Here is a 27,119-nt window from a genome sequence, read left to right on the forward strand (position 1 = left end):
TTTTTTAAAGGCTATCGCTGGTTAGAGCCGGTTCTGAATACATAAACTAGACAGAAGCTAAAATTACCATACGTCAGAGTATTTTCTCTTCTGCCTGGTACACTTGACCTGCTTGTGTCGTAATCATAGCTGAGAATCATTGCATCTCCTTCAATCACTGTGAAGCGTTTTCGATATTCCTGATCCAGGAAAGAATTAGGGGACTCTGATCCTTTATGCACTGGTTTGCCTAAAGCATGTCTGCTGGGTTCCTCAATGGGAAGGTTCCCTTTTTCATCCCTTTTAATTGGAGAAAAATAAAATTCAACGCCTCTGTTTACCTTTCTAATTAAACAAACAGAAGTCAAGCCAATGATGCCATTGAAAGAGGTAAATATCTACATTATAGAATGAAATATGGTGCTAATACTCTTGAGTTATCAAATCCAATGTAATACAGGAAACTTTGGTTTATCCGGAGGTTATATGTCCGGAATACTCGATCTAATGGCAAAAATCAGGAGCCGTTTTCTATTAAGTTTTTTTAGTTCTCGTTGCTTTTTTTTCCCCCAGTCAGGCACAGCAAGGTCTGTAGCTATAGCAACAGCTTCAGCTAGAGACGCTTGCAGCTGCAGCCGACTGTTTAGAAGCTGTTGCTAAGCAACAGTGTTTGTTGTCAGATACGGAGATGAAAACCTCCGTATGCTTCAACATTAACTTTGTATGTCCGGCAGTTTTGATAGATCGGCAACAGCTCGGTCCCGTGGGTGCCGGATATCACAAAGTTTCCTGTACTCTTACTGCACTTTCATTCCAATTGTAAACTCCTACATGACAGCCATTTATGAGGAGATTATGGTTTATGGAAACTGTATCAATTATCAATTACAGTAGCAAACAGGAACTCTACACAGCATCAAATAATACAACTTCACTTCTTTTGATAAGCACTTCAATATTGGCCATCTCAAACATTAGGTCAATAAAAGGCGGAACACAGCAACAAATCAGGTTGTAATTTTGTCATGGAAGCCATCGTGCCCTTGTTGAGATATTAGAAGACATTTTTAAAAATAAGTGATTTGTAAATTTGAAAATACCAAAGTATTAAGGCTATCCATGGTTTGTTTTTTGTTTGTGTTATAATGAAGACCTTTTGCAGCCATTCTATTCATGTACAAATGCTATTGGCAGTTTATATGAGCAACATGCACCACAGTTTTGCAGTTAGTCTTCCACAATAGGTACTGTGGATACTTGAATGATGATGGGATGTTCAGATTTGTTACTGGGAGTAAATTGCAGTGAGTCACCATTGTCACAGAAAAGACGCACCCTGGTTTTTGTAATCCTCCGCTAAACCGAGCTAAGTAAAACTGATAGGAAAGAAAGTCTGCTTTTAAGAAGGGGGCCTGTAAACGTTGGAAGACCACAATCCATTCTGCCACGGTTAGGCATGATTTTTAGCATCATTTCTCATGACAATATTACAATTTCCGTCACAAATCTGAGAAACAAACGCCCACATTTTCACTTAACAAACACTAAGTGATTCATACTACATACTCACCCAGCAACATTTATCACTAGGCTGCAAATACCAGACTCTAGAGCTACCAGTTCTACTGTGCATGGATAAGGATCACTGAAGAGAGAAAAAAAGGGAGGGGGGAAGAGAGACCTTCTTCAACTACTATTTAGTAGGGATTTTTCATTCATCATGGTACAGGGTACAAGATGCCCACTAATGAAATACCATTACTTCACACTGAGCTAGGAAGGATGGGCAGCACACCAACCACCTGAGTTAATCATGTCCTCACATCAGATCAGACAACAAGGCTGCTGTGACAATCAATCTATTTTTAGGGCTTCCTTGAATCCTGCAGGTAACCAGAGGCAGAAAAAAAAGTGACGAGCACCTTCATTCAAGGAGCCCAGAAGGAATAATTGTGTAAAAAAAAAAGCCGGTATCTTGCAATGTAAAACAATCTACTTTGTCAATCAATTGTCAGGAAAGAAGCTGCTATCCACACATCCTGTGACTCAACAGCTAATTTGTGTCAGTCATTGCTGCCAGAGTTGTCAGGGAAAAATGAACATTTGGGCACATGTCTTACAATTACGAAGGTTGTGGTCGATGTCGAGACTTTCGAGTTAGAGAAGTAGAGAGAATTATTTGTGGTTAGAACGAACGGAGTTAGTACTCCAGAGATAGCAACGTTCTCCTTTTTAGTGGGGGGGGGGGGGGTGCAGAGGAGTGGGTGGGGAATGTGAATCAGAAAATGTCATCAAAATAAATGTAATAAAACAATTACCAGAGATGCAAAAATGAGTATACTTGTTGAAAACCACTATTAGATTAAAAACCCCAAGAAAGAAAGTGCATCGTAAAAAACATTTCACAGAGTGTGACCACGTGAAAAGGAAAACATCTACAGTAGTGGCACCAAAAAAAATTAATACAGTTGATATCATTGTTAAAAAACGCAGCATGAGTAAATAAATCCCAGAGTGAAAAAAATGCAAACATTGGACAAATTATAATTATTTTAGATGTTATTAGAAAAGAAATACCATACTTAAGAAGTACGATTGAACTTGGTTAGATTTTTGATGTCTTCTGGCAATACCATCTTCACAGCAGTACAATGTGCTAAATAACAATCATTAACATCTCTGCTTAAGCAATGTTATGGGAGTACTGACAACTCTCAGATCAATCATCAATAATAAACCCAGAACCAATGATTAATACTGTTTAAAAACAGAAAATGCTGGGAATACTCAGCGGGTCAGGCAGCATCTGTGGAGAGAGAAACAGAGTTAATGTTTCAGGTCGATGACCTTTCGTCAGAACTGGAAAAGGTCATTTTTAAGCAAGTGTAGGGGCAGGGAAAGGGGGGAGGGGAGGAAAGAACAAAAGGGAAGGTCTGTGATAGGGTGGAAGGCAGGAGTGATTAAATGACAAAAGGGATGATGGTGCGAGGCGAAAGGAGATGGTACTGGGACAAGTAAAGAAACAAAAGATGGGTCTAGAGGAGGTGTAAGTGGGAATAGCAGAATCATCAACAGCTGCCGTCTGAAAAAAATGGGGGCCGAGGTTATGGTCTGAAATTGTTGAACTCAATGTTGAATCCAGAAGGCTGTAAAGTGCCTAGTTGAAAGGTGAGGTGCTGTTCCTCGAGCTCACACGTACTTACTGAAACTTTAACTCTGTTTCTCTCTCTCAGATGCTGTCTGACCTGCTGAGTGTTCCCAGCATTTTCTGTTTTTATTTCAGATTTTCAGCATCCGCAGTATTTTGCTTTTGGACTAATATGGTTTAGCTGATTTAATAAAAACCTTATTCTTCCTCTCGCTCTTCTTCCCTCTCCTGAAGAGAGCAAATCATGCTGAGATATAAGCAGTGATTCAGTGATCTTGCTCGGCCAGCAGGGAGCTGTGCTCATAGGGACAGTGGGTTGGAGTATTGGGGTTGAAATATCGTAGCCCTATCTCTGACCCGAGTTCCCTGTGAACACAGGATTGAGAACTCACTCCTGCAATACTATGGGTGGCCTTGGCCTCCAGTACCTTGTGCAAGTGTCCATTCTTCATATGTGGCCAAGACAGTGAGCATTGGCAGACTATTCAGCCATATAGGTATTTCTGGCAAGGACCACTGGATAGTAATCAGAAGCAAGAAACTTGACTGCTGTTTCTTTTCTTCATCTCCTTACCCCAGAGAAACTGAGGCCCCCAGATCTATCCTGGATGGCATTAACCAATTTTAGCACAAACCAGGGATTGAAACTGGGACCTTCCTGGTCTATATGGCGTAGTGATAGACCACATGAGTTTGCACACTGACCACTGGGGGACTAGTTTCGTTCTTTTCAATTAATTGGTAATACACTCTGAAAATGGAATTGCCAGAAATAATCATGTAAAGATTATTTTAAAGATATCAAACCAACAAAGTTTAATCCTATTCGCATCATGTCAAAAACCACAGAGCATTTAATGCCAGAAATAGTACAGTGGAACCTGTCATTTAAGTTTAGTTGGAAAGCTTCTTATTGCAATTGACCTCCAATGAAAGACAATCTGCTTAACATGACCAGCACCCAGAAGGTCTGCTTGTAATTAATGACTGCACAAAGCTTTATAACGCAAAGCCAATGTGTTTTGTTTTGTGTGAGACAGTAGTATACTGTAGCCAAATATGAGACAACCCCATATGCACTTTAGCATTTTGCCTTTGACCTGGCCTGCTTTCCCCATCCTTTGAGAGTGCGGGTTTCTCTGACTGATTAGAATGAGAGTGGAGATCTCAGAGATATGTAATGGCACAAATTTAATCTCTCCCAGCAGTGGGTAGAAAGTCTTTTTTGCCAAAATGCTAATTGTCAATTCTGCAGACTTGTTCATTTAGCACTAAAATCTGCAGACTTCAAATGATGATCTACAATTAACAGACTTTGAAGGGGTATTGAAGCGTTCCTGTGTTCAGCTTTCTAAAAGATATCATTCAGAGGAAATTGCTTAAAAAACTGGCTAAGCCAGCTTGCAACATGAAGGTAACCAAGGAAACATTTCACACCTACTTTGTATTCAGTGAAGAAACAAACACTTCTTTGCTTAACTCGACGTAAAATATTTTAAGAAGAATTTTACCTGAATGCATTTGCTGTAACAATATTCAGCTTTACAGAGAACTGGGTGGAAGGTTGTATTATTCTGACAAAACACATAATACAAACAATGGTACAAACATTAATTTTTAATTTGGTTAAGACAAGTTTAATGCAGGATTACATTTTGTAAAAGAGCTGTTTGAAATCTGGTTTATTTAGCGTTAGAGAATGCCCCCCCAGGAGAGACAATCTATCTTGAGGGACCACTTTCTCTTGGCAAAACATGTTGTCTTAAATGATAGGTTCCATTGTATTTGCTTTTCTAGAGAGAAATTAGCTTTGTTTTATTAAGTTATTTTCCACATGCTATCGAGCTAACCCAGAGTTAGCACTCCATAAAGCAGAAACTGTGTATCTGTCCCTTTAAGAATTTGCATTGGCATGACATCAGATTATTTTCACTATATTGCACATAGCCTCCTCTTTCACTATAAAATTTGCTCCATTCGGTGCCACCAATACTCCATTCTGCTTCAACCAGAATTATGTACAGCTTAATTGTTTGAAGTTTAACAATGAAATATTAACAAACTGAAAACCTAGACTTCCGCCATCAACAATTGTGAACAAGATTAAGGGGCCTTCGGGTGACAGTATAGCTGAACTGGAAATGCTTGATGCTAACACTTGATCATCAAAGTGGAGAAATGCCATCCCGCACCTTGTTCAGCACAAAAAAAAATCACTAAAAGATATAAGCCGAGAAGTTACTGTGGCCAATTTTATTGTACAGCTATTTAAACGTATCGTATCAAATTCCTCTTCCTGTTATTCAATGGTCAAGAAGGGTCCCAGACCTGAAACATTAACTCTGTTTCTCTCTCCACAGATGCTGCCTGGCCTGCTGAGTATTGCCAGCATTTTCTGTTGTTATTTCAGATTTCCAGCATCCGCAGTATTTTGCTATTGTACTGTCCTAAGACGATACAAAGATGGGAGGGAAAGCAGTGAGTGAGGAGGACATAAAAAACCTGCAAAAGGACATAGACAGGCTAAGTGAGTGGGCAGAGATTTGGCAGATGCAATATAATGTTGGAAAGTGTGAGGTTATGTACTTTGGCAGAAAAAATCAAAGAGCAAGTTATTATCTAAATGGAGAGAAACTGCAAAGTGCTACAGTACAAAGGGATCTGGGGGTTCTGGTGCATGAAACACAAAAAGTTTGTATGCAGGTGCAGCAGGTGATCAGGAAGGCCAATGGAATCTTGGCTTTTATTGCGAGGGGGATGGAGTATAAAAACAGGGAAGTCTTGCTGCAGTTATACAGGGTATTGGTGAGGCCACACCTGGAATACTGCGTGCAGTTTTGGTTTCCATATTTAAGAAAAGATATACTTGCTCTCGAGGCGGTTCAGAGAAGGTTCACTTGGTTGATTCCGGAGATGAGGGGGTTGACGTATGAGGAAAGGTTGAGTAGGTTGGGACTCTACTCATTGGAGTTCAGAAGAATGAGAGGCGATCTTATCGAAACATATAAGATTGTGAGGGGGCTTGATCGGGTGGATGCGGTGAGGATGTTTCCACTGATGGGTGAGACTAGAACTAGGGGGCATAATCTAAGAATAAGGGGCTGCCCTTTCAAAACTGAGATGAGGAGAAACCTCTTCACTCAGAGGGTAGTAAATCTATGGAATTTGCTACCCCAGAGAGCTGCGGAAGCTGCAACATTAAATAAATTTAAAATGGAGATAGACAGTTTCCTAGCAGATAAGGGAATTAGGGGTTACGGTGAGAGGGCAGGGAAGTGGACGCGAGTCTAGATTCGGATCAGCCGTGATCCTATTGAATGGCGGAGCAGGCCCGAGGGGCCGTATGGCCTACTCCTGCTCCTACTTCTTATGTTCTTATGTACTGCTTTGGCCTGATTCTCAGAGTTCCCGACCCGAGCTTATCCAAACAGAAGTGAAACCAGTACTTATGTGATTGGCTTAGACAAAACTATTGCTTTGGAGTCCAGGTCAATGGCCAGTTACTTCTGGCGACCGCTATTTCCCCACTACAGAGAAATAGTAACATTTTCTGTGGGATTATTTCATAAGAATATAAACATGAGCATTTCATATTGAACAGGGCGCACTAATGCTAAGAGGTTAAAAAGAAACACTTGATTTTTGCTTCACGCAATTAGTTTTTCTTTACAGTATTCTTAAGTCTAGAACGAGTAGAAATCTCAGACTCTCTAGAGCTGACTAAATGTTGGGTGCCTATTTCCTGCCACTGGTGTTCATTAAAAAAAAAATCAATAACACAGTAGTTTAGCACAGTCGAGGCTTTAGACGGGGATTATCCTGAGGGTCTGTGAAGAATAATTTTGCAAAACATTGCACTTCTCTTGTGGATAATCTCTTGTGGATAATGCACTGGACCCGTGGTGGGAGAAACTGAAAAGGAAGTCTCCTACTGGGTCTTGTGGCCATGAAAGCACCTACCTTGTGACATCCGAAATTGTCCTGCATTTTATTTTCTTAAAGTGGACCCAGAAGCATAAAACTGAATTTGTTTTCTACCCTTATTTTTTTTTTGAAGTTATTGTACTCATCAAGGTGAAGTAGGGGTCGGGGTGTGGAACATTTTTCCACTTTTGTCATCCGCAGTCAGCATCAAGCATCCATGGTAAGGTTAGTACAACTAGCTCAGAAAGATACTTCCTACTACTCTTCCCACAGCAGCACGTTTATGGCCTTTGTGTGATTGTCAACTTGATGTCGAAAACTGCTGAATTAGGAGGAGTTTCATACTGTGGGTCCACCCCCACTGGGAACTGTCTGGACTCATTTTACAACAAGACTTTTTTTTTTTACAGCCAATAGACAAAGGAGGCTGATTGAAACCCAGGTGCCGGAGGTGAAGGCCCAATGTGTGCCTCACTGCGTCATTTAGTGGCCGACTTTGCTTTTGGTAGAGAAAAGAAGACTGACAAGGCACGTGATTTAAAATCTGCAAATGCTGAGTGATAATGTAAGCAGGAAAACGAGTTAATCACCATCATATTCCTGTAACAATTGGTCGATTGGGCTTGTATTCGCTAGAGTTTAGAAGAATGAGAGGGGATCTCATTGACACTTATAAAATTCTAACAGGACTAGACAGACTAGATGCAGGAAGGATGTTCCCGATGGCGGGGGAGCCCAGAACCCGGGGTCACAGTCTAAGGATAAGGGGTAAGCTATTTAGGACAGAGATGAGGAGGAATTTCTTCACCCAGAGAGTGGTGAACCTGTGGAATTCTCTACCACAGAAGGCAGTAGAGGCCAATTCATTAAATATATTCAAGAAGGAGTTAGATATATTTCTTAAGGCTAAAGGGATCAAGGGATATGGGGAGAAAGCAGGGACAGGGTACTGAATTTTGATGATCAGCCATCATCTCATTAAATGGCGGAACAGGCTCGAGGGGCCGAATGGCCTACTCCTGCTCCTATCTTCTATGTTTCTATGTAAGCTATTTAACTTTGACCTTGAGCTCAGAACATCAGGGCACAGAAAGGAGAGGAGAGATTGGAAAATGTTCACCTCCATCATAGTAGAGGATGTGTCCAATAAACACCCAGCAAAAGCAGTTAATGCTGTGTCAATTTAAAAAAGAACTGGATAAATATCTGGCCACGAACAGTACTGAAAATCGTAAGGATAGTTACAGAGTGGGATAATCAAATACTCCATGGAACATTATGAGAGCTGTGTTTCTGGGGCTACAGTAATGTCATATAAAGAAACCAAAAGGTTATCATTGAACAATACAGGCTGCAAGGTTACATAGATATTCTAAGCTTTGCTTGACTACCTCTGGTGTGACCAGGAGAAGCTCTGAATTTCCCTCAGAAAATTAAATAATCTGGGTAGAATCTACAAGGGAATAAATTGTATATTTGGACTATTCCTAGGTTATTTTTTGATACCAGATGCCACTTTCTATGCATGACACGTAAACCTGCTTTAGTGCAGTATCTACTCAAGTCTTGTTTATCCCACTGTAGCAGTTACAGTATATGTTTCAATGATGACCTGTTGTTTTTCCATATATGACATTGCTGTAGCCCCAGCAACACAGCTATCATATTGTTCCATGGCGCATTTGATCATCTCGCCCTGTAACTATCCTTATAACTTTCAGTACTGTTTATGGCCAGAACAACAAATGAGATGAAAGACCAATTGATCTGTTTTGTTTTGCTGTTATTGGCTGAGGGAGGATTTTTTGGCCAGGAAACCAGAAGGACACCCTAAACCTTTTTAAACTTACAGCTGAACAAACAGAGGCCTAGAAATTCATTGACGCCACTTTTGGGATGCTAAAGTGGGGCGTCCGCTAAAGTTTGCGGCCGCCGCCAAATCGATGCCACTTCTCCGATATTCATTAGCTTCGCCCTAGGAGTTCGGGCGAGCGCTAAAACTGCTGCTGGACGCCTCTCTTTGGGCGCTAAGCCGGAGGTGGTGATCGATAGCGCCGAGGCCGGGCGCAGCGCAGGTGCGGCCATCTCGTGATTGACAGCAGACACCCTGGCGCCGGCCAGCTCTTAAGGGGGAAGGGTCGACTGTGTCTGCTGCCACGCCCTGGATAGTGGAGCCCTCCAGCTAGGCCTGAACACTGCTGCTGGACCCAAATAGCGCCTGAAGACATGGAGAAGGCCCGTGAACGTGCGCAGCGCTTCTCAGAGCGTGATCTGAGTGTGCTGCTTGCTGCTGTGGAGAAGAGGCGCCATGTTTTGTACCCGGACAATGGCAAGAAGGCGACGGTCCGCGTCTACAGGAGAGCCTGGAGGCATGTCGCCACCAAGCTGTCAGCCAACAGCGACGTCCCCAGGACCGGTGCCCAATGCCGCAAAAAGTTAAATGACCTCACACGCATTGTCAGGGTGAGTACCCTTTCCAGTGACCTCCTCATCCTTGCATGTGCACCTCACATTATGGGCAAAGGGACCTGAAAGCTCTAATGGCCAGCCTTCATCCAGCAGCTATGGGACAGGCATGAGCATCAATTGCACATTCTGCACTTAACACACTGGCCAGGCTATTCCACCATGGGAGGCAGTGCACACCAGATCATGGCGACACACTGGCCAGGCTATTCCACCATGGGAGGCAGTGCACACCAGATCATGGCGACACACTGGCCAGGCTATTCCACCATGGGAGGCAGTGCACACCAGATCATGGCGACACACTGGCCAAGCTATTCCACCATGGGAGGCAGTGCACACAAGATCACGGCGACACACTGTACTTAGAGGCCGTCCTTTCTCTTGCAGGCCAAGCTGGCGAATAATCGCAAGAGCCGGACTGCGACCGGGGGAGGCCGACCCCATATCCAGCCACTCACCGACCTGCAACATCGCGTGGAGCGCCTCATGGGTGGCCGGGTGATTGGGCCCGTTGCATGTGGAGATGCCGACCCTGTTCTGGGCAGCAATGGTAAGGACATCACCTTTTGCACCTCTCTCGTCCCACTTGCGCATCAGATCTACATCCTTTGCCACTATCCGACCAATGCGCTGAATGCCACCACTCATGCATCCCGCAGACACCCTCTCCTCACTCTAAAGCTACTCTTGTGCCTTCCTGCTTTCAGATGGTCAAGAGGAGGTCCCTGAACTTGCCAGTGACAGACCCTCCGAAGAGGAGCAGGAGGAGGAGCAAGAGGAAGGCGGCCCATCAGGGGAACCCTCAGCCGCGGCCACCCAGGCCAATGTAGGGGACACGTCTTCCCTGGAGGGGAGCGTGGCAGAAGTGTCGAAGGGGAGGGGAGCTCATGGGACCTGCGGCCTGCAGAAAGGCGGGAGGGGGGTGGAAGCTCGGCGGCCTTCTCCCCAGAGGGGGGATGCGTCGGAGGGGAGTCCAATTGCTGGGCCCAGCGGCCTCCAGCAACGCAGGAAGGGTCGGCCAGCTCGGCGGCCTTCTCCCCAGAGGGAGAGTCCGGCCTCCAGTCAGGAGATGCTCTTCGCCGAGGAGATGGAACGCCTCGAAGACTTGTCCGCGGACTCGGAGCGCCGGCACACGGAGCTCATGGCGGCAGTGGCACGGTTGCCTGAGTCCATCGATTCCCTCTCTCGGAGTGTGGCCGAGTTCGGGCCCTCAGAGGCCACCAGTCGGGCGGAATACCGGGCAGATCAGGCAGCGAGTCGGGCGGAATTCGGGGCAGCTCTGTCAGCGACTGGCCAGGTGATCAGTGGTGCCGTCCAGTCACTGGCTGCTCTGATGCGGTCAGTGAACAGGTCAACACGGGCACTCACTGCTGCCACACTCGCTGTGTCAGCCAGGCATCGCCAGGGCACCCGGCGCGCTGCAGCAGCACAGCGGTCTGTCCCTCGGCAGATTGGTGCGCATGCTGCAGTGCTGGCCCGGGCGAGTGCCAGTGTCTCAGGCGACCAGCGAGCGCCTGCCATCCGCCAGCTTGCCGCCATTCCTCCAGCCGCCACTGCCAGTCCCCCAGTGGAGCTGCCAGGAGCTGCTGCAGCGACTGATGCTGGCCAGCCACAGCTGCAGCAATCAACAGCCGCCCGCTCGACGGCCAGACCTCGACTAGGCCGACCCCCAAGGGCATCTGCCGTCACGACATGTGCCCCTCAGGCGCCTGCCCCCAGCCTTGCAGCAGCCAATGGCCTTACTTTGAGGCGGAGCAGCAGGGCGGGCAGGGGCCACCCAAAGATGGCCAAGGCATCGCCCTAGCGGGCCAAATAGTCGAATGTGTGGCCATTTGTGTTTGTTTCTTGAGGCCGAGAATTGGTTGTTTGTTTTTTGTAGGCCGATGATGTGATGTTTGTTTTTGACGAAGGCCGAGAATGACGGCCATTTTAGTTGCCCTATTTTGTTAATCCTCTCCAGGTTGTGGGAGCGAGTAATGTGTTTGAGTGTTTTTTGGGGGTTTCGTCTGTTTTTGGTTTTCATGTGGGAAGGGCCCAGAGTTTGTACAATAAAGCATTTTATTTATTCACATTGTCCATGTTTGATCTTTGAAGTGTTTGTTGCCTTAACCGGCTGAGGGCTTGCGGAGCGGCTGCAATCATGTTCTGTCATTGGCACAAGCCATTCCCTGACAGGGGGCCTAGAAGTGACGTTCAATAAGCCGCCGACGGGCGGCCCTTGGACCTTGTGCCTCCCTCCTGGGCTGGTACTCCTCGTCCTCGTCGTCCTCCTGCTCCTCCTCCTGAGGTGGTGGTCCAACGTGAGGTGGCAGTGCCTGAGTCCTGCGGATAGCCAGGTTGTGCAGCATGCAGCAAACGACGATGAATTGGGAGACTCGATCCTGCGAATACTGGAGGGCTCCCCCGGAGCGATCGAGACAGCGGAACCATTGCTTGAGCACGCCGATTGTTTGTTCTATGAGGTTCCTCGTCGCTTGATGGCTCTCGTTGTATGCCTCTTCAGCAGGGGTCGTGGGCGCGCGGAGCGGGGTCATGAGCCAGGTACACAAAGGATAGCCTTTGTCCCCGATAAGCCATCCTCTTGGGGGAGGCTGTGCCTGGAACATGTCAGCCACAGTTTTCTGTCGCAGGATAAAGGCATCGTGGCTGCTGCCTGGAAAGCGGGCATTGACAGCTAGGATGCGCTGCCTGTGGTCACACACCAGCTGTACATTGAGGGAATGGTAGCCCTCGGTAATCCTCGGCATGCTCAAGAGGTGCCCGCAAAGCCACATGCGTGCAGTCAATGGCGCCCTGCACCATGGGGAAGCCCGCTATTCTTGCAAACCCCACTGCACGCTGCTGCTGCTTGTCCAGGGTCATGGGGAAGGAGATGAATTGATGTCTCCTTCTGAAAAGGGCTTCGGTCACCTGGCGGATGCAGCAATGCACGGCGAACTGGGAGATGTTAGCGATGTCCCCAGTAGCGGATTGGAAGGAGCCGGAGGCATAGAAGTTGAGAGCCACCGTCACCTTTACTGCCACCGACAGAGACGTCCTGCGCATCAGCTGTGGCTGCAGATCTCTCTGAAGCAGCCGGCAGATGTCTGCAACCACCTCCCTTCGGAATCGCAGCCTCCTAACACACATCGCGGCAGACATGGTCAGATAGGAGGTCTGCTGGCAGTATACCCTGCGTGGGTAAGGCCTCAGTTGGCGATGCCTGTTGCCCCCTCTGCGTCTAGCCAGGGCTGCCACTCTCTCACGGCGTCTGTAAGCCCTTCTGGCATAAGGCTGAAATTCAGCGTTGCCACCCAATGCAGCCCCCATTATATGCTGGCAAACACTGAGCTCTGAATGAAGGCAAAGATAATTGGTAAGCTCTGGCCTGAGCCAAAAATACCTGTCCAAGTGTTGGTCCAAACCAGTAAACTCTCCTCCTTGGTCTCTGTCCAAAAAACCGTTGCACAAGAGTGAATGCTGCAAAATGGCTGGCCTTTATACTGCTGGGTAAGTGCCCTTTAATTTGCGCTCCCTGCGGCCCGGCTGGGCTGTGTACCGTTCCACTTCACAGTCGCTCGGGCCGCCCGGCGCACAATGGGCCGGCGCGAGTGAAGTTCCGGTTTGGGGCGCACAAAGGGCGTTGCACTATTAAATGACGTCATGATCTGCGCGCGCAGTAGGGCGCGCGCTAAGACTTTGCGCCGGCGCTAAATGTGTCCTGAAGTTGGGGAGAGGCGCAGATCGCGCTGCGCCCGGGCGATAAGCGCCTAGCGCTCGAGATCTACTCCTCCTAAGGCGCTAACGGCTGGCGCGCCCAACTGAATTTCTAGGCCAGAGAGTTCAATTTACTGTCTCGTTCAAAAGACAGTCCCTTGGACAATTCAACAGCTTTGCATTGAAATATTATCTTAGGTTACGTACTCAAGCCCTGGAGTGAGGCTTGAACTTGTAACCTTTTGTCTCAGAGGCCGAAATACTGCCACCTGAGCTGAGCTGACACTTTGGTAAATGTATTTTTTTTTAAAAAGAGTCTGTTCATTTAAAGCTGCAAGATAATGGTCTGGAATTTGTGGTTGTAACAACGGCGAAACTATCAGCGTTCACTGTCATTACTCCGTGAAACTGACAGCAACTTCTGGAGAACACACATGGGCATTTAAAAGCGGAAATCGTGAAGCTGCTGTCAGCGGTTCCCCGCTCCTCCACAGGACACGCTGTTGTAGTCCTTGCATATGGAAATCAATTAAAATCAACGAATTGACATGAACTTCTATTTTGTACGCTCTATTCTCGCTGTAAAAACCCTTGACAAAGCTAAGCCTTGTTGAATGAGGTGTAACTGGGTTTTTAATGGTGTACTAAATCATAATTATTGCTGAATAACTTCTCTGGCCCTCAAAAACTAATTTTATATTTGTGGAAAGTCAAATTTCTGGATTCCATGTTAAACATTCCACAGACTTTTAAAATAATAAAAATGTATTTTTTTTAAAGTTTGTTTATGATATTTCAGCTTCTACCATAATCCTGTGTGTATGTCCCAATCTTTATTTTGCTTTCTGTAAAATTATAAAAAGTGAATGATAAAACCTGTTTGCTACTTCCTGGTTTGCTGTCTGTGAGAATTCTTCAATGTGATTGGCTGCTTAGCCTGGTTGATGACATCACTGTTGCTGGGCACCAGAAATCCCCTATAGATGGCGCCAGAATGACATTAACATTGGGAAAGACGAAATCCACGCCACAGAACCAGCTAAAAGTTTGTGGGCAGCTTTCTTCGAGGTCAGCGGTGAATGTCGTCACTTCGCCACTGACCACAAAATCCTGGCTAATAAATATCAAAAAACAGATGAAATATGTAGTGAACTGCTACAGTGAGATAAAAAAGACTGAGTAGATGTGACACTAAAACAGATTTACATGTAGTGCATAGAAAGTCACATCTGATATCATAAAAATCACTAGGAATAGTCCAGAACAAATTCTTCAGGGGCAGAAGCATGGTTTCTCCTGTATGAAGTGCTGACTCAGAATGGAACTCATGACCTGTGGAAGAGGCCTAAACTAAGAAGAGAAAATGTTCATACATTTCATGGACATTCTCCTGTAGAGGATTACAGCTATGCAACGTTTCAGGTTTGCAAATAATTCAAAATATGAAATTATCAGCATCGAGGGTGGGAAAAACTATGATTTATATTAAAATATTGTATTAAGTATTCAGTAAAATAGGGACAAAATGAGAACTGCAGACCACATAGTGGTCTCCCGAATTTGCCTGGAATCAGAATTCATTATAGTATGAAGGAACACTGCAATATAATTTCATCTTTCATCCTTACAAAAATGCCAACTTGCGGTATTTAACACAAAGGCTTGAGTTTTTCCAGTAAAACCCAGTTTATCCAAGTTCTCTTGCAGTCTCCAAGAAATTTCAGGCACCCAACTGTTACTGAAAAGCTCCATATTAAAGACAGCATCTCTCCCTCTGAAATTCATCTTACCCTCCACTTTTTATTAATATTGTAACAATAAAATCTCGACCATCTCCATGCATGAACATATTCTTCAACTTAATCAGAAATGACACGCTGTCCATCTACACTCTCTGCTCACGGACAGCAACAAAAAACACAACCTTGTTGTAAGACCACAGAGCGGTTTCATTGTATGAATTTACACTCACACAGGTTTGCTTGCAAACACTTAGATCTTTCTGTTCTAAGATTAACTCAATCACTGGTCACAACTATTGAACAGACACATCTCACAAGGACTTACCTGTTAATTCTAGAGATACTGGAACCTCCCAGCCTTCTGCAAAAAAAGTCATACGCATAAAGCACCCGCAAATATAACCCACGTAACATCAAAAAAAAAATACCCACACTGTGTGAGTTATTTTTTGTAAAATTTAGGTTAAAAAAACAGTAACTGCAAATCTGTAGAAAAGCAAGGCCTACAGGATTTATAAGCTATGTAAGGCTTTAGTTCAGTTTCGGAGCCTCAACTGTGTCATTTCCGCCTTCTGTCACACACTATAATTCAACATAGAAACATAGAAGATAGGAGCAGGAGTAGGCCATTTGGCCCTTCAAGCCTGCTCCGCCATTCAATGAGATCATGGCTGATCATCCAAATTCAGTACCCTGTCCCTGCCTTCTCCCCATATCCCTTGATCCCTTTAGCCTTAAGAAATATATCCAACTCTTTTTTGAAAATATTTAATGAACTGGCCTCCACCGCCCTCTGTGGCAGAGAATTCCACAGGTTCACCACTCTCTGAAGAAATTCCTCCTCATTTCAGTCCTAAATGGCTTACCCCTTATCCTTAGACTATGACCCCTGGTTCTGGACTCCCCGGCCATCATAAACATCCTTCCTGCATCTAGTCTGTCCAGGCCTGACAGAATTTTATAGGTTTCGATGAGATCCCCTCTCAATCTTCTAAACTCCAGTGAGTATAAGCCCAATCGACACAATCTCTCCTCATACGTCATTCCTGCCATCCCAGGTATCAGCCTGGTGAATCTTCGCTGCACTCCTTCCATGGCAAGAACGTCCTTCCTCAGGTAAGGCGACCAAAACTGCACACAATACACAAGGTGCGGTCTCACCAAGGCCCTGTACAACTGTAGCAAGACATCCTTGTTCCTGTACTCGAACCCTCTTGCTACGAAGGCCAACATACCATTTGCCTTCTTAACCGCCTGCTGCACCTGCATGCTTACCTTCAGCGACTGGTGCACAAGAACACCCAGGTCTCTTTGCACTTCCCCTTCTCCCAATCTATTGCCATTCAAATAATAATCTGCCTTCCTGTTTTTGCCACCAAAGTGGATAACCTCACATTTAGCCACATTATAGTGCATTTGCCATGTTTCTGCCCAATCACCCAATCTGTCCAAATCGTACTGGAGTTTCACATCCTCCTCACAGCTTACCCTCCCACCCAGCTTTGTGTCGTCTGCAAATTTGGAGATATTACATCCAATTCCCTCGTCCAGATCATTAATATATATTGTGAACAGCTGGGGTCCTAGGACCGATCCTTGCGGTACCCCACTAGTCACTGCCTGCCACTCGGAAAACTCTGAAATTGGTGCTCTTGCCCACTTCCACCCTAACTCACCCCCGGGTGAATGGATTTTAATTATACCCTTCCTCTTAAAAACAGGCAGCAAAAGTGTGAAAACAGCTTGGAGAAATCCTGAAAAAAACGACAACCAAGACTCCAAGGATTCACAGACAGTATGAAGCACAATGTTTTTGAAAACAGGCACTACTACATCATGGCAATGGGACAAAGGTCACGACTGAGGGAAAATAATATTGAAATACAGTCAGCATTTGCCAAAGCTCACTGGGAAGCCTGAATCCATTTGTTAGGAACTATACAGACAGAGAGAAGAATTTATAGCTTTGTATCAACAAAGATGGATATCCACTTTGAAATATAGCGGAGGCAGCTCCAAGGTTTTGCATGTAGTCCAGTTCCGAAATACACTGCACAAGAACATCAACATGCTTGTTCTTTAGTAGTCAAAATTCCTTCTGCAATGTGACATATATTCAAAGCAATATACCTTTTAAGAACCGCACTGCCAAGGGGGGGTGTGTGAAAAAAAAAACATATTTTGAAATGGTAAATCCAGTCTGTAAATTTCAACCAATGTTTGCAAAATTAAAGCACGGCAGAATATAAAAGAGGGAACACTGGCACTCGTTTGACGTAACAAAACTAAACAGTTCTATGATGAAATGGCTGCAGGAGGCTCTTTGAAACGAATGTTACATCACCAAGTATTTGATTTTAAATAAGTTTCTGTTCAAAATTGTAGCTGTGTGTGCATTTTGAAAGAATAAATACGTTTCTAACTACATCCCAGTTAAAGGCAATCTTCTGATAATTTTGTTTTTCTTTGTCGTACTTACATATTTAGCAATAGCTGTTTAAAGTGCATTTGGTAAGATAAAACTTAAGTAAAGATTACCAATTTTTTTGTCTGGTACCACTGTATATGGAAGAAAAACTATTTTTTTCCTACCATCATGCATAATTTTTAACATAATTACAACAGTTAATCCCCAACACTTAGGTGTATACTCCTGTTAAATGTATATATATTGTTTTGGTTCAAGCTTCAAAGTGGCTCCAATTCCCTTCACTTATAAAGGAGTCTGCTCTATTACAGTGTATCTCCAATCTAGCATGAACATTTGAAGATTTGCCCAAGTAATGATTTTTTTTTAAACAAACACCATAACATTAGGAAATGCTGAATATCGGTGAGATTGTGGTGCAATTGATCAAAAGCTGGTCTTTCACCTTTGGGCGTAGGTTCAAATCCAGCCCAAACTGCTGGAATGAAAGTCACTGCTGCCTGTTGGGTCCTATGTGCAAAGACTTTGAAAACCTCAACCCAGTTCCCAATGGGCATATAGCCACAGCACAAAAGCACCCTTAGCATTGCAGTGAACTGACAAACCCACTGCAAAGAGGCTACAGAATGGGTGTCTGGTGGCATCTAAATACCAGCGTCGATGGAGCTTCACTGAGAACCGAATCGTGAACTGACAGTGCTCAATGCAGACACAGGGGCCACGATTTTACTTACCTCGGCAGGTCCATGGCGGGTGATGTTGGTGGCGGGTCAGGGCCCCGCTGCTGGCTCCATCCTGCGGTGTAAAATGACTTTCCATTGATAGGGCATGTTAAGCCCGCCCAGCGCGTTACCCGGCCCAATGAGAGGAAGCGGGCCTGGTGACGTCATTTCATGACGCGTCATCAGCCGGTTTCCTTAAAGGGACCATGGCCACGTTTGTCTTGTCATTTGTGCTGTCATTATTCTACAGCACTGAGGTGCTGCACACACTGACAATGACTGCACAAAGGCAGAGGGCTGCACCCAGGCTCTTCCATGTTCTTATGGAGGGAGTCACAGCATGCAGGGACGTCCTCATCCCTTCCCATGGACAGAAGAGACCTCCCCAAGAGATCAACACAGCCTGGTTGCACATTGCAGAGGAGGGCACAAGCAGGGACGTGGTCAGGAGGACCTGGGTGCAGTGCAGCAAATGTTTAAATGATCTCAGTAGATCACAAAATGTTAGTACAAAGCCACTCAACCTCATTCTGCTGTGTCTTTCATCACATCCCCATCACTCTGCCTTCCCTACCCTACTCCTGCACATCCTTACTCACACCAACTTACCTTGCACCTCCACCCATCCCTCTCTCTCTATATTATCACATCCCCATCTCACTAGCCACCCCTCACACTCACCCTCATCCTAGTCATACCAACTAACAACAAACAAGGATAGCCACTTGGGTGTTTTATGTAAAGTTTCTGTTAATGTGGTGTCAAACATTGAAACCCTTATTTTCAATACTTTGCATTCTTGGACAGATTTGTGTGCACCTTTGGAAGTGGCTTAGTGAGTTGCAGTGAATAGTGAGACATAACGGTACCCCCCGCAATGGTCATGAGTGTGAAAGGAATGGCCTGGGCTTTGTAGGGATGCTTTATGTTGTTGGTGTGGGGTGGTGCCAACCTGGCGCATCATGTGGAAGTCAGGGTGTACAGGCCATCCCTGGCGCCCCGGGCAGCAATGTGGTCGGGTGTTAATGCCCTGTGTCCTGTGCCGCATCAGTTGATTGCGGAGAAGATTGGTGTTGGTGCTGCTGGTGTGCCTGGTGCTGCTGGTGTTGGGGCTGATTATGGTGGGATTTTGAGGACCAAGGTGAGCGAGTGTAAAGGGCTCCCGTGCTGATGGAATAGATGGCAGGTGGTGAGAGAGTTCTTCCAATGAGGTGAGAGTGGAAAGTGGAAAGCCTGCAGAATCTGTGCTGGAAATGGACTGAGAAACTGCTTGTGGCTGAGGAAAGTGAGTATCAGTCAGGTGGGAGCTTTTACTATACACTTGAAGCTGTCAAGTAATCAGCTGGAGCAATGGCCACTGAACTCACGCCTCAGCTTGACAGCCATAGTCTGCGCATAGCGGGGATCCCGTGGTCATGAAGTTAAAGACAAAAGGTAAGTGAAAAAAGGCTGTTAAACATCTGGCAACGAGATGCTAATCATTTTAATTAGGTCCCCACCGCTGCCGGTCAGGCCTGCTCAGCGTTGACAGACCCGACATTGGGAAAGGTGCGTGGCGGCGAGTTCACAGCGGGGACCCGACCCGCTATGAAAAAAAAACCACTTTCCCACCCGAACCGCCACCGATCCCGCCCGCTAACCCCCTGGAAAATTCCGGCCTGGATGTTTGAAATACCAACACAAAAATTCTCACAAAATGTCATAAAGATGAAATGCTGAATGTAAATCTTCAGTTTCATCACCACGTTTGTTATTCTGGCTTTTATCAGTGGACTGTTCCACTCATGGTCTCCTGATCTGAATCTTAGCTTCATTCTTCATATTATTTGTTGAAAACACGTCAAGTTCAAATGAAAAAGAAACAATGTAATTTTGACTACAATAGATTTTAATAACAAATAATTAGCTGTCCGAATTTGGAAAATGTTCAGTCAGATCAAATCTTTTCTTTGGTGTACAGTAAGGGAAATGCATTTTGCACTCCAACCTTTACAAACACAAAAGCATATTCTGTTCATTGCTTTGATGTATTGATTACACTTTAGTCCACTGGTCACATTCTAATTCATTGAATTTTCCTAAATATTCATGTTCTTTAAATACAGATCCGTTTAATAAATGACTTTGTACTACAGCATATAGTGTAACTTCTTGATTTCATAGATGCATGCAAAAATGATAGAAAATCAGGTCTAGATTTAACAGGAGTACACTGTGTCAAGGTGTTAGCTATAAATAAAAATTGAACTGCATCAGATGAATCATCGATGCGTCATATTCTATCAGGCATTTCATCAAAAGTAATACACAGGGACATTTCGTATAAGATTTCTTTCTGATGTAAAAAAAACATGTTAATGATAGCAAATGATTACCTGGGAGTGTAGGGCTCTGATGGAGGAGGGGGGATGAAAAGATCCTGAAGTGCAGAACTGTCTCGCTTTGTAGGTGTACAGAGAGTACCGGTTGGCGTGGCAACACTACCAGTTGGACTTTTAGGGATAATTGGCTATTTACAAAAGGGAAAAAAAGAACTATTAACAGGTAGGATAAAATTCCTGATTTTAACTAAAATTACTATTAACTGATGTCAAAAGTTAAAGACAAACTTAGTTCACAATAAAAACATAGGGCTGGATTTTCTCAATGGGGGCGTGTTGGGGGCGGGACGGCTGAATGTCGGGTTTCAGTCCCGCCCCCAACGACGTCCGGCCAACCCACGCTATTTTCCCTTGATTGACCTTGTGAAGCCCGCCCTGCGGGCTTAGCCAGCCAATTAAGGGAAAGCCGGTGACAGAGGACGTCAGCGTATGACATTTCTTCTGTCAAACACTGACAATCTCCGTTCTTTGGTGAGCCCTTGCACTGAAGGCTCACCAAAACCTCTCTCCTCAGCAGAAAGCAGATGGCTGCTGCATCTGAGAATGCAGCAGCCATTCTGTCATCTCTGCCATTGAGATGAGGCACCTCCAGATCCCCAAGGGTTGAAGCCTGCAGGAAGAAGCAAAGGTAAGTAAACTTTTTCTAACACTTTACACTCACCTCTCATACTTACCTCTCCACACTTGCGCCCATCACTCACCTCCACAGTGGATGTTTCGATCCCTCTCACCCCCACAGGCCCACTGCTCGCCTCGCTGACCCTGGCGAGGTTCGCAGCCGTCGGGGAGCCCGCACTTGCAGGGGTAAAATGGGGATAAGCCTCTTAATTGCCTGTTAACTACTTGTTAACAGTCAGTAATTTGGCTGTAATGCCCTTCCCGTCTCGAGGAGACGGGTCCCTGCGCGACTCGGGGACCCGCCTCCCGGGAAGATGGCATGGAGGCGGGTTGGGAGCAGGTTCAGTACCCACTCCCAGTTTCTGCCATTTTCCCGGCAGTCCCGCCTCCATACCCGCCTCCCCAGGGCTGGCAAAATTCCCCCCAAAGAGACGGATACAATTACTTTGTATTACCACAAAAATGATAACTTAAGACAAAGTCTGTCGTATGGTCAGGAAACACTAATGTCCAATACAAAGATTGCCATAAACTCAGATCTAAAACTAAGCAGCTCATCAATTTTATAAAAGTATATCAATATGAAGAAACAAATTATCTGCCATCTTCCAATTATTGCTATTCACTAGTAGGTCTCCCATGGTGCTGCTCATGTTAGTTAGAGGAGATGCTGTTTTCTAAGGGCAGGTGCCCCCAAATGCTTCCCCCTCACTGATTCAAAGTCCTCTGGGGCCCCAGAAGTTGTCTAGCTCTCTCCGCAGAGAGTGTCAAAGGCTGATCATCCCCTCCAGCCTGCATTTCATAATGTCGACTGAGTGCCACCTATTTCCTGTAAGCAGAAACAAAACACACATATGTTGGAATTTAGAAGAGCAGAGATTTGTGTCAACTAAGTGCCCAGCCTAGATTCCACCATGTGCGAGTCCATAAACATACAACAAAACAAGCATCCAGCGTTGACAGTGTGCCTGGTGCTTCTAATTTGTAATATGTGTGTCTGACAGCTGAAGCATATTTCTGTACCAGCAAGACAGTAGACCCTGAAACAACATGAGCATCCATGTATCAATCAGCTGAAAGGCTTCTTATTAAAGAAGCACTTAAATGAGAGTCAACTGTTGTTAATATTCGTCATAAAGTCATATCCTAAGCTGGCAAAGTGTGAGTACTTGTCTTGATAAGAAATGTTCTGACATCATGAAGATTATGAATTTGCTCCGATGATCTATGGATGTGGGAGACTGCAGATCTGCTCCACCATCTCCACCCAGGCATTTCGAACTAGGCTTATGATTGGAGGGTGCCCATCAGCTCCAAAGACGGCAACCTTCTTTTGTAGCACTTCCTGCAGTAGCACCCCAGAGCTGCATCCTTGAAAGAAGCAGTCACGCTCTTTTCCCTCCCAGCTGCCATACTCTTGTGCTAACAGGAAAATGTGTAATTCATCTTTAATTACAACAGCCCCTTTAAGAGCTGCTGTCTCATTGGATAGCCTGTCTTGCAACCCCAGTGTGTTTTCTGAACATCAGATAATGTGTGTACGGGTATATGTAAGTTATTAAAATGAGCTCATATTACAAAATAATGCAAGGTCAAATGTACACAACACTTACTTACCTGCGTACAGTGATGTTCCATTTAAATTCCAATAATTCAGTCTACTTATCAAGTAAGCAAATCATAGTCCTACTACATAAAACTCTGTGCACTCATTTTCCAAGTTTCAGACCATAGGGCCAATTCTTCCTGGAGCCTGAGGCTAACACTCTGCACCACTGTGTACCTGAGCCTTGTGTGAATGAAGAGGCTTAAGCAAGGAGCAGACTATAATTCCCAGATTAGACCAGCATTCTCTGCTCATGTCACTCTGGTGGAACATCAACTCTACTGAGTTAATACTGGACAGAAAAGGAAGGCTTACAAACAGGAAACCTCCTAAGCCATTCACAGAGGTCTACAGGAAAAAAGATGGTGCTGAGCAACAGAGGGTGATATTAGGAGAACTTGGACAAAGGGGTGAATTTTAAGGAGGGTTTTAAAGGCAGTAAGTGAAATCGAGAGGAAGAGGGGTTTCGAGAGGGAATTCCTGATCGTGGGACCTAGGTGGTTGAAGGGATGAGACAGTGTTCAGGGAATGGGAAAAAGTCGGAGATGAGGATACAGAGTCTGTTGGGGGCGGTGCGGGGGGGCGGTGGTGGATCGAGGGTGAAAATTATGGCTTTGTCCTTCCCATGGGCAAAGAAAGTCAGCGGAATGGAGAGTACTGGGGGATGAGTGATTAGAGAGCTAGAGAAGATTACAGAGATAGGGAGGGGCAATGCCACGGAGGTCTTGAAACACAAGGATGAGTGTTTTAAATTTGAGGTGCAGAGGGGTCAAGGAGAGGTAGAGCTGGGCGGCATCAAAGTGCATGTGGGTCTGACCCCATGGGCTGTGGATGATGTCACCAAGGAGCTGCATGTATCCAAAAAATTCAAGTTGAGTTAACTAAACTGAACGTGAAATTACTGATTTCTCATTGTCCTTAAATTGTCAATCAGCATCAGCTGCTTCATGGTAGACTGAACTCTACAATACTGACTTTCTTTTTCAGGGAAAACCCATTAGCAATAACATTACATTGACAGAGTGATTAAAGAGGTTAATCTGTTTGTTTTACCTATAAACAGTGTAAAACAATCAGGCAGTGTGATTACTAGGGGTGTACTGAAGCAGCAACTTCGCTTTCAGAGATGTGAACCTAGATTTTCAGCTTTCAGCATAGTTTAGACCTGAATGGCTATTGATGAGTTTTAGACAGACTCACATTGAAGTGTGTTGTTTGCACCCAATTTTCTGAGGTCACTTTATTAGCATTTATTTATGGCTTCAGATGCAGATTCTTAATATTAACAAATGCTTTTGGTGAAATCTCATATATTCCTCACAATACTGGATGCCCATGTTACATGGGCATGATTACTATTTGATATCCTGGATGGCAGGTTGGTGAGGAATGGGGTGAAGGACTGATCTCTCGTCCACGCTTTTGTTACCTCCCGATTTGACTATTCCAATGCTCTCCTGGCCAGTTCCCCGCCTTCTACCCTCTGTAAACCTCAGCTCACTCAAAACTCTGCTGCCCATATCCTAACTCACACTAAGTCTTGTTCGCTCATCCCCCCTGTGCTCGCTGATCTACATTGGCTCCCAGTCCGGCCACACCTCGAATTTAAAATTGTGTTCAAATCTTTCCATGGCCCCGGCCGTCCCTTTCCCTGTAACTTTCTTCAGCCCTAAAACCCTCCGAGATCTCTGCATTCCTCTAACTCTGATCTCTTGTGCATCCCCAATTTCCATTGCCCCACTATTGGCGGACGTGCCTTTTGCTGCCTAGGCCCGAAGCTCTCTCTCCTCCTTTAAGACGCTCCTCTTTAACCAAGCGTTTTGTCACCTTCTCTAATATCTCTTTACATGAAACTTTCTTTTATCCGGCACGGACGGGACCGACGTGGTGCCGGTTCATCAAAAATTCCGGATAACCGAACGCTTTAGTAAAAGATAGGGAGAGCTGACAGCTCTGTATAAAGCAACAAACCTGTTGCTTAACTGTAGAACAATGAACACAAGTTTCAAGCGTCTCTGTAGCTTAGCAACAGCTGCAGCCACACCCTTGCACAGCACAGATGGAAGGCGGCAAATAAATATGAAGTAAAACCTACTCCTGAATTTTGCCGGTTAACCGACATTTCCAGTTATTTAGGTGCTGGTAAATCGAAAGTTTCCTGTATCAGGTTCGTGTCAAATTTTGTCTGATACATTCCTGTGAAGCACCTTGGGATGTTTCTTGGTCCTTTGATCACAAATGGAACATCTTCAAACCACAATATAATCATCACAAGAGCTACTCCTCTACCGGAGAGTTTCCAAATAATACACTGTGCTGTGGTCAAAAACGACTTTTTCAGATTTCTGGTCTAGGGCCAGTATTGACTAAAATGTTATCGTCACTGGTAGAGACTATTAAAATATAAAGGGCTCGATTTTACCAGCCCCGAGGAGGCGGGTCAGGTGGTACAATGGTTAAAAACGGCGGCGGGTTCCAATCCCGCCGTCAACCCGTCTCCATGCAACTTTGCCAAAGGCGGGCTTGCAGACTCCCGGTCGGTCCCACCACCAAGCGGCGGGATAGGCCCTTAAGGCAGTTAACTGGTTGTTAACTGCCTGTGTAATCCTATTTTGCCTGGCCTTTTAAATTTTACCACATTTTCAGCATGTTCCACGTCGTTCCCAAACCACGCCAGCTAATTGTGTCGGGATCACAAGTGGCTGCCTTCTTGACAGCTGCAGCTCCAGCATAAAAACGGAGCTCTCAACAAGGATCAGTTGCAGGTGGCAGAACTTTGTTTTTTCAGGTCTTGGAAAACTTTTTGCAGGTCGACTGATCTTGGAAGTGGTGAAGCTGAGATCCATCTCCACTGTCACCTCCTGGGAAAACCCTCTCCCCACATTGACTGAGTGCTTCTTCAACAGAGAAATCCACCAGCATCATGGGAACCATTTATTTCCTTTCATCCTGGTCCTCCGATTCGGAGGAAGAGCAGCCGCGGCAGCAGCAGAACCAGGCACAACAGCAGCACCAACAGCAGGAGCGCCAACCTCCTGCTCAGCCACTTGATGCTGCACAGGGCAGAGGCCGTCAGCGCAGGGCTGCACCTCGCCGCAGGAGATACCCCCAACACAGGGTTTACAGGCCGAGGATGACCTTCCTCAACATGACTGAACAGCAGTGCCAAAGGAGGCTGAGACTTTCGCGAGAGGTAGTCGCTGACATCTGCGCACTGCTGCACCAACACCTGGAGCCCAGAGGAGCGGGTGGACAACCCTTTACCAGTGGCTGTCAAAGTCACCACCGCCCTCAACTTTTTTGCTTCAGGGTCCTTCCAGGGCGCATCAGCAGACATCAACGGTATCACCCAGTTGGCCGCACACACTTGCATCATGCATGTAACCAACGCACTCTTTGCCAAGGCGTACAATTACACCCACTTCTCCACGGATCAAGCAAGTTTAATTGCGCGTGTGGTTGGCTTTGAAAATAAGGTAGGCTTGCCAAGGGTGCAAAGCGTCGTAGACTGCACACATGTGGCCCTTAGGGCACCCCATCACAACCCAGCTGTTTTTGTCAACCGCAAGGGCTTCCACTCCCTCAACGTGCAGCTGGTGTGTAACCACAGGAAGGACATTTTGCATGTTTGCGCCAAGTACCCTGGCAGTTGCCATGACTCGTTCATCCTGCGCCAGTCTAGTGTGCCTCCACTGTTCAATCCGCCAAACCAACTTTCCGAGTGGCTACTTGGAGACAAGGGCTATCCCCTGAAGATGTGGCTGATGACGCCGTTGAGAAGGCCATCGAACGAAGCTGAAGAGCGCTACAATGCCAGCCACATTTCCACCAGATCCATTATCGAACAAATCATCGGCTTGCTGAAGATGCGATTCAGATGCCTTGATAGATCAGGTGAAGCCCTACAGTATTCAGCAGCCAGGGTCTCCAGAATTATCGTGATCTGCTGTGCACTTCACAACATGGCATGGCATCGTGGCTTGCAGCTGCCTGAGGAACAAGTGGCTCAGTGCATAGCCTCCTCAGATGAGGAGGAGGACCTTGCGGAGGCGGGTGCGCCAGTTCCAGCAGCACGTGAGCACATTGCTGCCCGTGATGCAAGCGATGCACTAATCTTTGCCAGATTCGCTTAAGCAGACGTATCAAACAAATGTGGCTGGCACCTTCTTAACACACCATACACAATGTATAAGAACCTGTGGGTTCCTATCACTCTCACCACCATCATTACAAATGCAAGTTGCCCTGAGCCCTCAATGTGGAACTTCCATTTCCGAGATCACATAGGCCCGAACTTCAACTGTTTGCCATCACTTCTGTTTAATCCATTCACAAAAGGATGACAATGTCAAATATTAAAGAAAACAAAAGACAACAGAACAGAACACCCAAGTGGCTACCCTTGT

At 45.6% G+C, this 27,119-nt stretch overlaps 1 protein-coding gene across 1 annotated transcript in view; it reads right to left on the bottom strand.

Annotated features, from left to right (window-relative positions):
• The window catches only part of cnksr2a (connector enhancer of kinase suppressor of Ras 2a), a 775,384-nt gene that overhangs the window by 239,319 nt on the left and 508,946 nt on the right, over positions 1–27,119 (bottom strand). Inside the window, exons 10-13 of the mRNA XM_086006247.1 lie at positions 20,484–20,617; positions 15,284–15,319; positions 1,550–1,624; positions 68–279 (exon numbers count right to left, since the gene is read on the bottom strand). Coding sequence (XP_085862373.1) covers positions 68–279; positions 1,550–1,624; positions 15,284–15,319; positions 20,484–20,617 — 457 coding nt within the window. The remainder of the gene's footprint in view (positions 1–67; positions 280–1,549; positions 1,625–15,283; positions 15,320–20,483; positions 20,618–27,119) is intronic.

This window comes from Somniosus microcephalus, chromosome 14 (genome assembly GCF_052327205.1).
Source record: "Somniosus microcephalus isolate GS21.2 chromosome 14, FLI_Smic_1.0, whole genome shotgun sequence".
Taxonomy (NCBI): domain Eukaryota; kingdom Metazoa; phylum Chordata; class Chondrichthyes; order Squaliformes; family Somniosidae; genus Somniosus; species Somniosus microcephalus.